The sequence below is a fragment of the Cebus imitator genome, unplaced genomic scaffold (assembly GCF_001604975.1).
Source record: "Cebus imitator isolate Cc_AM_T3 unplaced genomic scaffold, Cebus_imitator-1.0 Scaffold74, whole genome shotgun sequence".
Lineage (NCBI taxonomy): Eukaryota > Metazoa > Chordata > Mammalia > Primates > Cebidae > Cebus > Cebus imitator.
In genome coordinates this window covers 6,649,534-6,667,539 of record NW_016107389.1, presented here as the reverse complement: position 1 = coordinate 6,667,539, position 18,006 = coordinate 6,649,534, and the positions used below count along the sequence as shown (strand labels likewise).

At 40.3% G+C, this 18,006-nt stretch overlaps 1 protein-coding gene and 1 non-coding gene across 2 annotated transcripts in view; both read right to left on the bottom strand.

The window, feature by feature from the left end:
• The window catches only part of FAM81A (family with sequence similarity 81 member A), an 85,596-nt gene that overhangs the window by 52,930 nt on the left and 14,660 nt on the right, over positions 1-18,006 (bottom strand). Inside the window, exons 2-3 of the mRNA XM_017531911.2 lie at positions 11,951-12,047; positions 10,095-10,368 (exon numbers count right to left, since the gene is read on the bottom strand). Coding sequence (XP_017387400.1) covers positions 10,095-10,368; positions 11,951-11,970 — 294 coding nt within the window. The 5' untranslated portion in view covers positions 11,971-12,047. The remainder of the gene's footprint in view (positions 1-10,094; positions 10,369-11,950; positions 12,048-18,006) is intronic.
• Positions 15,213-15,353, bottom strand: LOC119471804. Its single transcript, XR_005200888.1, has one exon. It is a non-coding gene; the product is annotated as a U4 spliceosomal RNA (small nuclear RNA).

Below are 18,006 nucleotides of genomic sequence, written 5' to 3'. Positions count from 1 at the left end.
TCAACCAGCACCTTGATCTTGGATTTCTTAGTCTCCAGCATCATGAGAAAGAAATTTCTGTTGTTTAAGCTACACAGTCTATGGTAATTTGTCATAGCAGCCTTAACTTAGACCATCATGATTTCATTTTAATGAAGTTTGGCTATAAGACAGCAATTCTGATCTGTCATCAAGCATCCTAATATGTTTAGGTAGACATGCTTAGGCTCGTAATACATGTAAATCAATATAAATAGTGTTTCATATTGGAGTCTCAAATTTCTAAACTTCCTTGTTGTTACTTTGTCATCATATATAGTTACTAGCAGTTGTAAAAAAAGTAAACACTCAAATACAAACTAAATTTTTTGCCAAATTTAGATTTTACTCAGTTTTCCCTGTCTATCATGGAAATCATCACTTGCAAAATTGCACACTCCAAAAATATATGTAAATATAAAAGACTGCTGTCTGGTTAAGGCAAGAATAACCATTACATAAAACATGTTTCTGATGTTGGGAAAACAGCAAAATTGAAATTACTTTCTCACTGCATTGTAAATTGTTCAAAAATCATCTTAAAGAAACATGTTTGGGCTGGGTGCAGTGGCTCACGCCTGTAATCCCAGCACTTTGGGAGGCTTAGGTGGGCAGATCACCTGAGGTTTGGAGTTTAAGACCAGCCTGACCAACATGAAGAAGCCCCGTATCTACTAAAAATACAAAAAAAGTAGCATGTGCCGTAATCCTAGCTACTCAGGAGGCTGAGGCAGGAGAATCGCTTGAACCCGGGATGCAGAGGTTGCAGTGAGCCGAGATTCCACCACTACACCCCAGCCTGGGTGACAGAGGGAGGCTCTGTCTCAAAAATTACAAATGAAAATAAATAAAATAAAATGGTTCTGGCCATTGGAGTAGCACATGGCAGCTACCAAATAGGAAATTATTCCCTGGATCCCACAGTTGCAGCTAAAACACTATCACCTCTTACACTGACAGAAAAATTAAGACCAGAGTTTCCTTTTTTTTTTTTTTAAACTCGGGGTTTCACCATGTTGGTCAAGCTGGTCTTGAACTCCCGACCTCAGGTAATCCACCCACCTTGGCCTCCAAAGTGCTTGGATTACAGGCGTGAGCCACCACATCTGGCCCAAGACCAGAGTTTCCTAAGGGTAGAGTTACACTGTGCTTTTACCTGGAGGGGACAGTAATGCCAGAATAGACTGACTCCTATCTCTAGTCTTCCCCCACCCCCTTAAGCAAAGGGAACAGAGCTGAGTTCCCACAGGGAAGTGCTGGGTATTGTAAGAATGGGGAAGTAACACCATTTTCTAATATGAAGCATGGGGAAAGTTTGTATTTTTTGTGACATATCTTAGCCCCCTCTTATCTGCAGGGGTAAGCTCGAGGACTTCCAGTGGATGTCTGAAACTGCAAATAATACCAAACCCTACATATACTATGTTTGTTTGATCTGATAATCAAGACATCAATTGATAGCATATATAGTGTGGACAAAGGAGTGATTCATATCCCACCCAAGCTGGGCGGTGAGAGATGTCATCACCCTACTCAGAATGGCACATAATTTAAAACTTATGAATTGTTGGCCAGGCAAGATGGCTTCATGCCTATAATCTCACCACTTTGGGAGGCCAAGGCAGGCAGATCACGAGGTCAGGAGTTCAAGACCAGCCAGACTAACATGGTGAAATCCTGTCCTCACTAAAAATACAAAAAATTAGCCGGGCATAGTGGCAGGCACCTGTAATCCCAGCTACTCAGGAGGCTGAGGCAGGAGAATCATTTGAACGTGGGAGGCAGAGGTTGCAGTGAGTGGAGACCATGCCACTGTACTTCAGCCTGAGCAACAGAGCAAGACTCCACCTCAAAAAAAAAAAATACAAAAATTAGCTGGGCATGGTGGCAGGCACCTTGGTAGGCTGAGACAGGAGAATCGCTTGAACCTGGGAGATGGAGGTTGCAGTGAGCCAAGACTGCGCCATTGGACTCCAGCCTGGGTGATAAGAGTGCAACTCCATCTCAAAAAGATAAAATAATTAAAAACTTATGAATTGTTTATTTATAGAATTTTCCATTTAATGTTTCCAGATCATGGTCGGCCACAGGTAACCAAAATTGCAGAGAGTGAAGCCACAGATAAGGGGCCCACTGTACTTCTTCGCCAGTGGTTGAGCAGATGGGAGCCTGATAATTCTTATTGATCCCCATCACTTTGATTTTACCTGTCTTTAGATTTGGGCACAGCAGATTTATCAGTCTCTTGATGGATCTGAAATCCCTTGCAAAACTGTGATGTTCAAGTTGGGGCTCTTTGGTTTTGTACAGTTGTCAACTTAGGGTTGCTTAGTTTTCAGCCTTTAGGATAAAACTGCCTCGGCACCCAAAACGAAAACTGAAAAGATCGTTCTTAATATAGATACCAGTGTCCAAACACAAGTAAATTACTTACAGCAGTTTTACAAACTTTCTACATTCCTCTGAGGTCATTATACTTCTTTAGTTGCAAGTAATTGACCTGACTAACTTACGGAGGTAAATGGAATTTATCGGACAACACAGCAAGACTCCTGTCTCTGCAAAAAATAAAATAAAAAACTGGGCATGGTGGCCTGTCCCTGTAGTCTTAGCTCCTGAGGAGGCTGAGGTGGGAAAATCAGCTGAGCCCAGGAGTTAGAGGCTGCAGTAAGCTATGATCATACCACTGCACACTCCAGCCCGTATGACAGCCGTACCCTGTCTCCAGAAAAATAAAAAAAAAGGAATAGGGGAAAGGTGTGCACAATGAACAGGGAAGCTGAGTTATGCAGGTTGAGAAGAAGATACAAAGGGAATTTCCTGAGGTCCAAGCAGCAGGAACTACTAGCCAGTATCCTGCAGGCAAAGCAGCTGCAAGGAAGGTACTATGGCCATTTCCAGCCTTTCAATCAGCCTGCTTAGGCTTTTGTTTTGGTTTTGTTTGGTTTGGTTTTGGTTTTTAGCAGCAGCCTTGACCTCCCAGGTTCAAGGAATCCTCCCCTCTCAGCCTCCCAAAGTGCTGGGATCACAGGTGTGAGTCACCACACCCAGCACAGCCTCCTCAGGTTTTAAATTCCAGGAAGGGAGGGTCCTGGTGCTCTGGCCTGAGTTATGGGCCTCAACACCTAAAAAGGGGATAAGGCAACCTGATTATTAGCCATCCCTTTGTATTCAATGAAAGAAAGGTAAATCCAAAAAGAAATCAAATTGCTATGTCCAAAAGAAATCGAAAAGGATACCGTCAGTCACCAAAGCAACAAAGATCCATTGTACTTTCTTACTAACAAATACACAGTCATTTTGTTTAAACATTGTAAGAAGTATACACTAGAACTCTTAGAACCCTGAAGACTAATGCACTTCAATTAGGATATAATTCTGAGTGAATCTTTGTCCTTGGTAAACATACATGAAATCTCAAAGAACAGTGAAATCTGGTAACCATGTATATAGGCCAGAGCCAAGAGGCACAAGCTTGGTGAGAATTATCAAAAAAAGGGCAGGTATAGGCTCGTGCCTATAATCCCAGCACTTTGGGAGGCAGAGGCAGGAGTTCAAGACCACCCTGGGCAACACAGCACAGCAAGACCTCATCTCTACAAAAAATAAAAATAAGAAAAATTAGCTGGGCATGGTAGCACATGTCTACAGTTCCAGCTACTCAGAGGCTGAAGTTGGAGGATCACTTGAACCCAGGAGGTCAAGGCATCAGTGAGTTATGATGATTGCACCACTACACTCCAGCCTGGGTGACAAAGATTTTGTTTCTCTAAAAAAACAAACATGAATTATGCAAACAGTACTCATAAAGGAGCTGGAATACCTATGCTGATATCAGACAAAACAGACTTTAAGATAAGAAATATTACAAGAGACACACAGAGACCTTTTATGGCAAAAGGGTCAATACATTAGGCAGATATATGCAATTATAAATGTATATGAGCCTAACGACAGTGCCCAAACACATGAAGCAAAAACTGAGAAAACTGGAAGAAGAAACCAACAATTCAGCAATAAGAGTTGGATATTTCAATAACTAATAGAACAAGATAGAAAATCAATAAGAATACAGAAGGCCACCAAACAAGTCTCAAAAATTTTAAAGAGATAAAAAATACACAAAGTATGTTCTCAGCCAGGTGTGGTGACTCATGCCTGTAATCCTACCACTTTGGGAAGCTGAGGCAGGAGGATCACTTGAGCCCAGAAGTTCAAGACCAGCCTGGGCAACATGGCAAAACCTCATCTCCACAAAAAAATTAGCTGGGTATGGTGGCATGCACATGTAGTTCCAGCTACTCAGAAGGCTGAGGTGGAAGGATCACTTGAGCCCACAAGGTTGAGGCTGCAGTGAGCTGTGATCGAGCCACTCCACTTCAAGCCTAGGCAACAGAAGAAAACCCTGTCTCAAAAAAAAAAAAAAGGATGTTCTCCATGCCCAACCAAAAATGGTAAAATTTGTATAGAATGACAAAAGATCCTGAATAGCCAAAGCAACTCTGAGCAAAAAGAACAAAGCCATGGTGAGGCACGGTGGCTCATGCCTGTAATCCCAGTACTTTGGGAGGCCAAGGCAGGTAGATCACCTGAGGTCAGAAGTTCGAGACCAGCGTAGCCAACAAGGCGAAACCCCATCTCTGTTGAAAATACAGCAATTAGCCAGGCTGATGACGTGTTCCGGTAAGCCCAGCTACTGGGGAGGCTCAGGTCAGAGGAACACTTGAGCCTGGGAGGCAGAGGTTGCAGTGAGCCAAGATCACGACACTGCACTCCAGCCTGAGCAATAATGAGACTCTATCTAAAAAAAAATAAAATAAAATAAAATAAAAAAGAACAAAGCCAGAGGCATCATACTACCAGACCTCAAAATATACTACATAGCTATAGTAACCAAAACAGCATGGTACTGGCATTAAAACAAACACATAGAACAATGGAACAGAAAAGAGATGGCACGGGGAGAAATGCCAGATATAGGTGATGGGGAGGAAGGCAGCAAATCACACTGCCACGTGTGTACTTATGCAACAATCTTGCATGTTCTTCACATGTACCCCAAAACCTAAAATGCAACAAAAAAATAAAAATTAAAAAAAAATGTGCAAAGGACACACATGAGTTGGCATAATTGAAATGAATGATGCTTAAGGCTGGTGCTGGCAGAGTGAGACCTCGTCCTACCTCCCCTCTAGTGGGAGCCACACAGTGCCGAATTTCATGGGGGAGGCATTTCACAATAAAAGTCCTAAAAGCTTTTTTAAAAAAAAAAAAGAAAAGAGAACCCAGAAATTAATCCACATATCTACAGCTAACTGATTTTGGACAAAGGTGTCAAGAACATTCGTTGGGGAAAAAAACAAATCTTCAATAAATGGTGCTGGGAAAACCGGATATCCATATGTAGAAGAAGTCAACTAGGCCGCACCTCTCACCCTATACAAAAATAAACTCCAAATGGACCAAAGACCTAAATGTAAGGTCCAATATGATAAAATTGTATATAGAAGAAAACATAGGGAAAACACTTCAGGATATTGGTCTAGGAAAAGATTTTATTAATAAGACCTCAAAAGCACAGACAACAAAAGCAAAAATAAATAAATGGATTATATCAAACAAAAAGGATTCTGCACAGTAGAGGAAACAATCAACAAAATAAAAAGACAACCTACAGAATGGGAGAAAATACCTGCAAACTACTCATCTAGTAGGGGATTAATATCCAGAAGACAGAAGGAACTCAAACATCTCGACAGCCAAAAGCAACAGAATTTTTTAAATGGGTAAATGATTTGAACAGATATTTCTCAAAAGAAGACATACAAATGGCAAACAAATATATGAAAAAGGCCCAATATCACTAATCATCAGGGAAATGCATATCAAAATCCCGATGAGGTATCATTTCACTCCAGTTATAACGGCTATTACCAAAACACAAAAAGTATCAAATGCTGGCAAAAATGCAGAGAAAAGGGAGCTCTTATACACTGTTGGCGGGAATATAAACTAGTACAGCCACTATGGAGAAAAGCATGGGGGTTCCTCAAAAAAATTATAAATAGAATTACCATATGATCCAGCAATCCCACTACTGGGAATTTATCCAAAGGAAAGGAAATCAGTATATTGAAGAGACATCTGCACCCCCATGTTTATTGCAGCACTATTCATAATAGCCAAGATATGGACTCAAACCTGGATGTCCAATAATGGATGAATGGATAAAGACAATGTGGTGTATATACACAACAGAATACTATCAACCATAAAAAAGAACAAAATTCTGTCTTTTGCAGCAACACGGATAGAACAGCAGGACATTATGTTATGTGAAATAAGCCAGGAACAGAAAGTTAAACACTGCATGTTCTTACTCATATGTGAAAGCTAAAAAAAGTTGATCTCAAAGAAGCAGAAATTAGAATACAGAATACTAGAGCATGAGAAGGGTAGGGGGAAGGGAAGGAACTACAGCAATTTGTTAAAGGACACAAAATTACCTTGATCTGGTCACTGCACATTACATGTATTGAAACGTCACTATGTACCCCATGTATATATATAATTACTGTCAATTTTAAAAAATTTTTATTAAAAACAGAAACAAAAAATCTGACAAATTAACAAAACCAAGACTTGCTTCCTTGAACAATCAGACACAGTATTAAGATGGCAGTTCTCCCCAAACAGATCTATACATTATTTCTTTTTATTATCATTAATATTTTTAGAGAAAGATAAAGTCTCACTGTGTTACTCAGGCTGGTCTCAAATTCCTGGGCTCAAGTGATTCTCCTACCTCTGCCTCCCAAAGTGTTGGGATTACAGGTGTGAGCCATTGCACCCAGCCTTTTAAAAATCTATACATGCAAAGCAATCTGTATAAAAGTTACTTTTTAATATAAACTGTTAAGCTAATCCTAAAATTTAAATGATTATGCAAAGGACAAAGACTAGCCAAAACCACTTTTTTTTTGTATTGTATAATTTTATTTCTATTTTAAAAGGAAAGTATATACAAAATTCTATATGTATTTCATATATATATATGAATCATGTTCATACGAGTAGAGATAAATGTCAATGTGAATGGATGATTCACATGATCACTTAATGGAGTTAAATGTGGCAAAGCAGAAATGTATCAGTTCTTTATACCAAAACCACTTTTTAAAAAGAACAAAGTTGGAGAACTTACACTACCTTATTTCAAAAATACACTCTAAAACTAGAAATCAAGACAATGTGGTACTGACATAAAAAAAAATCATACAGATCAGTGGAAAACAGAAATAAACCCTTATATTTTATGTTCAGTTGATTTTCAACAAAACGACAAATGGGAAAAGGATAGATTTTCCAAGCATGGCAAGACGAAAAAAAAATAATAACTTAGACCCTTACCTCATACCATATACAAAAATTACCTCAAAACGGTTCACAGACCTAAGAGTATAAACTGAGAATCTTGAATTAAACACAGGAGAAAATCTTTGTGATCTTGAGTTAGTCAGCAAATAGTTGTAAAGACACACCAAAAGAACAAACCATAAAAGAAAAAAATTAATGCTGGATTTCATTAAAACTAAAAATGTTCACACTTCAAAAGACACTATTAAAAAAATGAAAATAGAAACCACAGAATAGGAGAAAATATTTGTAAATCAATATCTGATAAGGGACTTGTCTCTAAACTACATAAAAACTTGCATAAGTTCTCAATAATATGACAAATAATCCAATGCAAAAATGAATTCTGATACATGCTACATTATGGAGGACCTTGAAAACATTATGCTAAGTAAAAACGCCAGACACAAAAGGACAAATTATTGTATGATTCCACTTATATGAACTAGCTAGAATAAGCATATTCATAAGGACTGAAAATACAATAGAGGTCACCAGGAGCTGAGGGGAAAGAGGAGTGGGGAGTTACTTTTTAATGGGAACAAAGTTTCAGTTTGAAATGATGGAAGCCTTTTGGAAATAGTAATGATTGCCCAACATTGTGAATGTACTTAATATCACTACATTATATACTTAAAATGGTCAAAATGGTAACTTTTTCCAACAATGAAGAAAATACAATTTAAAAAAATGGGTAGAAGACTTACATAGACACTTCACCAACGAAGACACACAAATGATCAGTAAGCATAAGAAAAGGTGTTCGAGATCGTTAGTCATTAGGAAAGTACAAATTAAAACCACAATGAGATACCACTACACATCCACTAGAATGACTGTAATAAAAACAGATAATGCCAAGTATTGCTGAGGCAGTAGAGAAACTGGAGCTTTCACACATTGCTTGCGGGATTGTTAAATGTTATAGCCACTTTAGAAAATTATTTGGCTATGTTTTAAAAAGTTAAACATAAGCTCACTATAAAACCCAGCAACTCTACCCCTAGTAATTTACGCAAGAGAAATAAAGACATATTTTCACATCAAAGACCTGTCACAGTGTTCACAGCAGCTTTACTCATAAAAGCTAAGAACTGGAAACAATCCAAATGCCCATCAGTTCATGAATGGATAAACAGAATGTGATATATCCAGAAAACAGAATATCACTCAGACATAAAAAGGAATATGATACATGTAGGATATGTCTGAACCCCAAAAAGATTATGCTAAATGAGAGAACTTACACTACCTTATTTCAAAAATGTACTCAAAACTTTTTCTCACATCTGTAATCCTGGCACTTTGGGAGGCTGAGGTAGACAGATCACTTGAGCCCAGGGGTTCAATCAAACCCCACCTAGGCAACATAGTAAGACTCTGTCTCTACAAACAATGCTACATTATGGATGGATCTTGTAGTATTAAAAATACAAAAATCAGCTGGGCATGATGATGTGCACCTATAGTCCCAGCTACTTGGGAGGCCCATGTAGGAGGATCAGTTGAGTCTGGAAGGTCGAGGCTTTAGTGACCAATGATGGTATCACTGCATTCAAAACAAAAAAAGAAAAAAGAAAAGAAGCCAGATGCAAAAGACTTCATATTGTAGGATTCTATTTATATGAAATGTCTGGAAAAGACCAATTTCTAGACATACAAAGCAGATGAGTGGTTGCCCGGGGCTGGGGTGGAAGTAGAAATTGACAGCAAACAGACTTATGTGCATTTTGGGAAGGTGATAGCACTGTCCTAAAATTGAATTGTGTTGAGGTTGCACAATTTTATAAAGTTACTAAAAATCATTTAATTGTACACTTTTCATGGTTTTTACATTATATCTCAATAAAGCCATTAAAATAAATAAGTGAATACAAATCTGACAATGGAAAAAAAAAGAAATGAGGTCCAATTTTAGGAAGCATAATTCAGATATAAGCACCATGTCAGGAAACAGAAGTTTTCCTCAATCTAGCCATATATCTATTATTCATATATTTAATAATTACATGTGAAAGATATGAACATTGTGTAGTGAGGGAAACCCAAGCCCTAAGTGATCTGAAGCTTTCTGAACTAAACTATGTGGTCCCTGTGCTTGCTCAATAAATAGCAATAAATTTACCAATTCTAAAAATAAATAATATTGGCCTTTTACTGGTCTCATTTCAAAGAAAACTACAGTAGTGAAAAGGGGAGTCTGAGAAGCAATTCAAATACCTAAATTGTTTGAGTAATAAACTGTATAACATATAATCATTATGACCTAGAACCATTTAATCTGAAGCAACAAAAGCTGACCTTAGTAATTGACTTAATAGCTGTCTTCAAAGACATGAAAGATTTTACAGTGAAACTATTTGATTAGTTTTTTCCTCTCTTCATTAAGAGCCAAATGAAATAAAGTGATTTAATAATCAGCAAGGTTATATTTAGATTAAATATAACACTGACAGTAACTGTTATCAAACACTAGAATAAATTTAATTAGGATATTTCTGCAAGCTGTCTCCTTGGCGATCATTAAGAATAGACAAGACAGACAGCTTTGTTCTAAATGCATTACTGCCTGGAAGGTAGGAATTAGACCTGGGTGACCTCCTGACATGGAGCAATTTTGTGGAAAGGGACGTAGGCCACCTGACTTTCGCACACCTTACCTCAATATCCCGATTAAGTTGCTTCACTATGGCAGTTATGTTTCTGATATGCTCCTCCAAGAAAAGCCTGGCCAAGCGGTCACCTCCCCCTTTGTTTTGCATTTTCTGCAAACTGTTGACAATGTCATCTTTAATCCGAAAGGCGTGCTCTACAAGGGCGGCAGTGGTTTTCTCATGGCAGAGGATCCTGTCTTCCAGTTGCTCCACGAGGCTTACAGATGAGTATGGTGCCATGGTCAGGGACTGGCTGTGTCGGGGCATGGTTCTCACTCTCCTACAGAAGAGAACCATGAGGGTTGTTAATTGGGAAAAAATAATTTTTAAAGCCAAATTCAGGCCAGGCGCGGTGGCTCACACCTGTAATGCCAGCACTTTGGGAGGCAAAGGTGGGTGGATCACCTGAGGTCAGGAGTTCGAGACCAGCCTCACCAACATGGAGAAACCCCATCTCTACTAAAAATACAAAATTAGCCAGGTATCGTGGCTCACGCCCGTAAACCCAGCTACTCGGGAGGCTGAGGCAGGAGAATTGCTTGAACCGGGGAGGCAGAGTTTGCAGTGAGCCAAGATCACACCATTGCACTCCAGCCTAGACAACAAGAGTTCTGTCACCCCTCACCAAAAAAAGCCAGATTTAAAACTTCCCAGAGAAGTGTGGAAATACAAATTATCTATACCTACAAGCTAAATAGGGTTTGAGACAGGATTTCTGCCTAAAAGAGTTTTCTTCATGAGCTAGGAAAGATCTTTAAATAATCATGCCCACAGACTTAACTGTGCTAGAAGTGGTCTCCATGGCTTCCAAGAGCAGGAGGCTGGCACAATTGGGCACACAGATATGTCTCCCCAATATGATGTATGTTATAAATATCAAGTTAATTAACAACGTCTCTGACATGCTCTCCTCCTCCTTCCTCTCTGAAACAGTGGTTACAAACTCAGTGCCTACATGGGTCAGGCAGGCGACACAAATGAGTGAAGCATACTACAAATGAGGCAATAGGGAGTGTTGGGGACTTTGCAGAACTAGAAAGAGCATTTCTCAGCTAAAGGGAGCCACAGTTCTGCTCCAACCATGAGTAACCATCAGGGATTTCAGGTCCCTTTTTCAAGATCATCTGATATTTCAAGAAGAGCTAGCAAATCCAGACTTGTATGTGAAATTGCCTGATTTTAAAATGTTAATGATTCATTTAAAAAGTATTTAAGGCCAGTGCAGGGGTTCACATCTGTAATCCCAACAGTTTGGGTGGCTGAGGCGGGAGGATCACTTGAGCCCAGGAGTTCAAGATCAGCCAGGGCAACACAGCAAGACTCTGTTTCTACAAAAAACTATTTAAAAATTAGCTGGGCATGGTGGCACATACCTACAGTCCCAGCTACTCAGGAGACTAGATGGAAGACCACCCAAGCCCAGGAGGTCAAGGCTGCGTGGAGCTGTGACTGTGCCACTGCACTCCAGCCTGGGCAACAGAGAGACCCTGTCTCCAAAAAAAGTATTTAAGAACATGCAGGCCAAGCAATGTACTTTCATGAGCCAATTTTGGCTCACAGGCCCCTACTCTGCAACTTGTGATTTAAAAAACTTAACAGGGATGTTAGCCTCAAGCCCCCAGAGTTATATTTTACTCTCAATAAGAAATTCAACCCTACTATAAGACTACTGTGAAATCTCTACTTCTTAGGATCACTGAGTGGTCTACAGTATCCTATAAATTGAAAATTAGAGGACACAATAGTGTTTCTCTTGCCCTTGAACAAAACCATTCTTGGATAATGCAACAGCCCAAGCTTTCATTTACAACTATCACACCCACGAGCAGCCCCCATGGGATGAGTGGAAAGGAAAAGTATACCTTAGATGCATATTTTCCATATATTATACCTTTCCTTGGTGACACGAGAAGGAAATATAGTGCTCCGTTGGGCCATTTTCTTTTTAATAATTCACATCTGTTGAAAAAATAAGCAATAAATTATGTAACAGTTTATATCTAGAACTTAACCTCAAAAGCTTACTATTAAGTTGCTAAGTAGATCATAAACTATGTTGAAACACTGATCAGTTACATTACTAAATGCCTGATATCTTATATATGAAATAAACAGCATACATTACCAAATAAGAAAAAAAGCAATCAAGCAAAATCAAAGCACCTCTGAAATTAATACTGCTAAGCCTTGCTAGAGAGATCAACAAGGATTGTGAAATGGAGTTTCCTGAAGTTTCCTCACTCCAAGTCTGCATCTCAGGCTTGAGAAACCACTTTAACAGAAACTAGAGAGTCTTTAACGGTCTTATTCAATCTTATACTTCTCTGTAGAAATTTGCAGGAAACTATCTCAGTAAATGTGGTCTCAGAAAATTTTTACTACTAATTCCATGGTAGATGAAGAGCACTTATTTCTAAAATTAATCTCAAATAAAACAGCACATGATCAATGTGATCTGATTTGTCAGAACATCTCTATCCACCAAAGGAATAAGAATCATATTCTTCATTAGAACTTTAAAACTTAAGATAAAATCATTCATATTTCATCTTGCACAGAAGGAACATTTGGTCATCACAACTCATTAGAAATGTGAAAAACACTAGAGGATGTTTAAAATATTTCATTATTTAGGTTCCTCAACACTGCCATCAATTGCCTTAAAACAATGAATGCCTACTAACCATGATCTGATTCCATAATTAATTCTCACTGAGATGCTGGATTCATAAAGCATTTCTGATTCAAATCACTGTTTTGGCATTATGTCTCTAGTGTTTTATTTTTGGAGTTTCAAAATGTGAACATTTCGCTTTCTTAGACAAAGAATTTTAAACAAATTACATTTATGGAAAAAAAAGTCATTCATGCCAAACAAGCTATGGTTCCCAAAGAGTTAGTTCTTCAGTGTCAAAGAGAAGAACTTCTGCCATGTAGACTACAGCGGCCCTCCCTTATCTACAGGGGATACATTCCAAGACCCCCAGTGGATGCCTGAAACCGAACCCTATATATACTTTTTCATATATATATATATATATATATATATATATATATACACACACCCCCATGATTAAGTTTAATTTATAAATTAGGCACAGAACTCTTGCAGTTTGGGGCCATTATGAAGTAAAATAAGGGTTGCTTGGTCACAAGCACTGCAATACCCCAATAGTCAACCTGATAACAGAGATGGCTATTAAGTGACTCACAGGGCCAGGTATATTCGGCCTGGATATGCTGGACAAGGGAATGATTTCCGTTCTGGGCAGGAGGGAGCAAGATAGCACAAGATTTCGTCACATGACCCAGGACAGCACACAATTTAAAACTTATGAATTGTTTATTTCCAGAATGTTTAATTTAATAGCTTTGACCATGGTTGACCTTGGATAAAATGGAAAGTGAAAACATCGATAAGGGGGTACTACCGTAAGTAAAATTAGGACAGTGTGGGAAATGCTGTTATTTAGACTCATAGAATCTTGACAATTTTAAAGTTGTATGACAGCTCAGTTGATATATTAATCTACAGAATAGCCTAACTTAAGAAACCTGTTTTTGGCTTCTATTAGGTAACTAAGTAACCTAGGAAAAACAAAAATCCCTTCCCTCAGGAAAAGTCATCTAAACTAACCAGAAAACAATGGGCTGTGGCTCATGCCTGTAATCTCAGCACTTGGGGAGGCCAAAGTTGGCCAACTGCTTGAGCCCAGGAGTTCCAACCCAGGCGTTCGAGGCCAGCTGGGCAACATGGCGAAACCCCATCTCTACAAAACATACCAAAATTAGCCAAGCGTATTGATGCGCTCCTGTAGTTCCAGCTACTCTGGAGGCTACTCAGGAGGATCACCTGAGCCTGGGGAGGCTGAAGCTGCATGATAGTGCCACTGCACTCCAGCCTGGGCAACAGAGGAGACCCTGTCTCAAAAACAAACAAACAAAAACAAAAGCAATGGGTTAAGTGGCTAACCCTATGAACAAAAACACAACATGGGGAGGGAAAACAGGAGAGGGGTCGATTTTTCCTGGGTAGCAGCTAGGTCAGGAAGTATTGATGGGAATGAGAAGGCTTTCCCAAAGTGCGGGATGGAGAGATTATTCCACACCTTCTCTCCAGCACTCCAGCCTCTACTTCCTTTCTTCTGAACACACTCTGGCCTGCCTAACCTGTTCTTCCAGCCTCATATTTGGCCGCTCCCTACCACATTCACCTGCTCCAGTCACCCTGAGTCCCCGCCCCCTGCCACCCCACCCACCACCATCCTTGGATATGTCGTACTCTCTCCTGCCATCACGCCTCTGTGCATGTGCTCCATGGGAAATGCCCTTCCCACCCCTGACCACCTAGAAAACTCACGCACTCTTTAAGAGCCCACTAGACCTTCCAGTCTATAAAATGACTCTCTCTTTTGTATTTCTCCAGCTCTTTATCTGTTTATATACTATTTATTATGTTCTATTCTTTATTTTTTTTTGAGACGGAGTCTTACTCTGTCACCCAAGCTGGAGTGCAGTGGCACAATCTCGGCTCACTGCAACCTCCACCTCCGTGGTTCAAGCAATTCCCCTGCCTCACAGCATCCTGAGTAGCTGGGATTACAGGCACACACCACCACGCCTGGTTAATTTTTTGTATTTTAGTACAGACGGGGTTTCATCTGTTGGCCAGGATGCTCCCAATCTCCTGACCTCATGATCCACCCGCCTCAGCCTCCCAAAGTGCTGGGATTACAAGCACGAGCCACCACGCCTGGCTAATTTTTTGTCTTCTTTAGTAGAGACAGGGTTCCACCATGTTGGCCAGACTGGTCTCAAACTCCTGACCTCAGGCAATCTGCTCGTCTCGGCCTCCCAAAGTGCTGGAATTACAGGTGTGAGCCACCTTGCCCAGCCGCTCTATTCTTTTTAGTTGTTTAATAGTCTGGCTCCCCTAGTAAACAACATGCTCTTTAAGGACATGTTTTAAATCTTAATAGACACAGAGCTGACCTGGAAGCATCCATCTATGTTTGTTCATGAATGAGTGAATGACCAGCACTTCTCGATCAGAAACTACAGCAATAAAGGTATAAGACAATACAGTTTAGTTTTGTTTGTTTGTTTGTTTGTTTTATGATTCAGTCTCTGTAGAGACTGCCAAAAACTGCCAACTCCGACTATATTTCAAGTCGTCATGGCGGGGTATCGGGAAAAGTTTTCAATTAACAATAATCAGGTCTCAGATAAACCTTATTGGCTACAATACTGCAACTGCACAAAGCTTTTTTTTTGTTTGTTTTGTTTTGTTTTGATTTGTTTAATAAAGACAGGGTTTCACCATGTTGGTCAGGCTGGTCTCGAACTCCTGACCTCGTGATCCACCCGCCTCGGCCTCCCAAAGTGCTGGGATTACAGGCATGAGCCACTGCACCCAGCCTCTGCAGTTTAGTTTAAAAGTATAATTGTTGCCGGGCGCGGTGGCTCAAGCCTGTAATCCCAGCACTTTGGGAGGCCGAGGCGGGTGGATCACGAGGTCAAGAGATCGAGACCATCCTGGTCAACATCGTGAAACCCCGTCTCTACAAAAAATACAAAAAATTAGCTAGGCATGGTGGCACGTGCCTGTAATCCCAGCTACTCAGGAGGCTGAGGCAGGAGAATTGCCTGAACCCAGGAGGCGGAGGTTGTGGTGAGCCGAGATCGCGCCATTGCACTCCAGCCTGGGTAACAAGAGCGAAACTCCGTCTCAAAAAAAAAAAAAAAAAAAGTATAATTGTTTACAAAGCCTGAATCTTAAATATTAGACAGTAAGTATCTGAAAGAATGGAGACTTTGGCATCCCCTTCTCTGAAGGTCATTTCATCTTCCTGAACACAGCCACAAAAGCCAAGCCACACCACTGATTATCAGAGATGGCTTTTCAGAAGCAAACCCTCCTAAGCGCTATGCAGTTCTATGACAGGAAATTTCATAAGGCATGAGCTCACAAGATACATTATTCAGAATGGGTGCCCTTTAACAATGTGGTGAGGATCTGCATATCTGGCAGGTCGCTTGGTTTGTTAGCATCACGATTCTTTGCCAGAACGTGGGATCTATATTGCAGATGAATAAAGACTGATAATGAATAAGTCACAGGATTAAATAACCTCTCAAGCACTGGTTGCAGATCTTCCCGTTGTTAATTCTGGCTTACCTGCCTGAGGTTATCAACTCCTGTCCATTTATAAATCTGATCTCTGATATCACAAGTTGGTCTACAACCTTAACACACAGGTCTGGGTTTAATGCTGTTTTGATTGTGCTGTGATTCCACTAAATAAACAAAATACTAAACAAAGTCCACTTTAAAAGGTTTTAAAATTGGGAGAAGTTAGGGAAAGGGACAAGTAGGTTAAGCAAGAAGAAAAGAATGGGAAAAAAATAAGAAAAAAAAATCTGAGCCAGACTCTGTGGTCTGTAATCCCAGCACTTTGGGAGGTTGAGGTGGGTGAATTGCTTGAGCTCAGGAGTTCGAGACCAGCCTGGGCAACTGTATCTACTTAAAAAAAAAAAAAAAAAAAAAAAATGAACAAGGTGTCGTGGCACCCGCCTGTAGTCCCAGCTACCTGGTAGGCTAAGGTGCAGACACTCGTGAAACAGCCTAATGTGCATTCGTTTAATCCATCCTCACAATCGTTTGTAAAGCACTACTCTTATTATCACCATTGAACCAGAGGAAACTGAGACTTAGAAATGTTCAGCAACTGCCCCAACATCACGTGGCCAAGGAGTAGAGCAGGGATTTGAACCTAGGGCCTCAGCCCCTGCATCACAAGGCATTAGCCACAGGAGGCTACGGAGTATCCAGAACAGTGTCTGGCCTTACAGCACTGGATAAGCTTCCAATAAGGGTTGGTTCCTTTCCCTTTCCTGGCCAATGTCCCTTCATGCACATCTGATGGAATACATAACTATTTTTTAAAAATAAAACTTTCAGCCAGAGTGGTGGCTCATGCCTATAATCCCAGCACTGTGGGAGGTTGAGGCAGGAAGATCACTTGAGCCCAGGAGTTACAAGACCAGCCTGGGCAACATAGCGAAATACTATCCCTACAAAAAATAGAAAAATTATCCAGGCATGTTAGCGTATGCCTGCAGTCCAAGCTACTAACAAGGCAGAGGTAGAGGACCACCCGAGCCTGGTAAGTTGGAGGCTGCAGTGGCCTGAGATCAGGCCACTGTACTCCAGTTTGGGTGACAGAGTGAGACCCTGTCTAAAATAAACAAATAAATCAATAATAAAATAATACTTCATAGACTATGTGTACCCTGCATTTTCTAATTGACACTACATCATGAGCATTGTTCTGTATCAATACATAAAGATATACATCACCATTTTTAATTGTGTGTGTGTGTGTGAGGCAGGGTCTCATTGTGTTACCCAGGCTGGAGTACAGTGGCTCAGTGCAGCCTCCAATTCCCGGGCTCAAGCAATCCTCCTGCCTCAGCTTCCAGAGTAGTTGGGACCATAGGCACATACCACCACACCTGGCTAATTTTTCAACTTTTTATAGAGTTGAGGCCATACTATCTTGCCCAGGCTGGCCTCAAACTCCCAGCATCAAGTAATCCTCCCACCTTGGCCTCCCAAAGTGCTGGAATTACAGGCATGACCTATTACACTCAGCCTACATCACCATCTTTAATGCCTGCATGATATTCCACTGAATGGATATACCATTATTGTTACCTAGTCCCTTAATGATGAACATTTTCACTGAAATAGTGTTTATAATCATGGATTAGTTCAGCTTTTTGGTATCTTATTTTCCTTTCCTTTGTTCTACAGAATGATGCAGATAGTATAGAAAGTCAATGGGGAAGGCTGGGCATGGTGGCTCATGCCTGTAATTCCAGCACTCTGGAAGGCTGAGGTGGGCGGATCACCTGA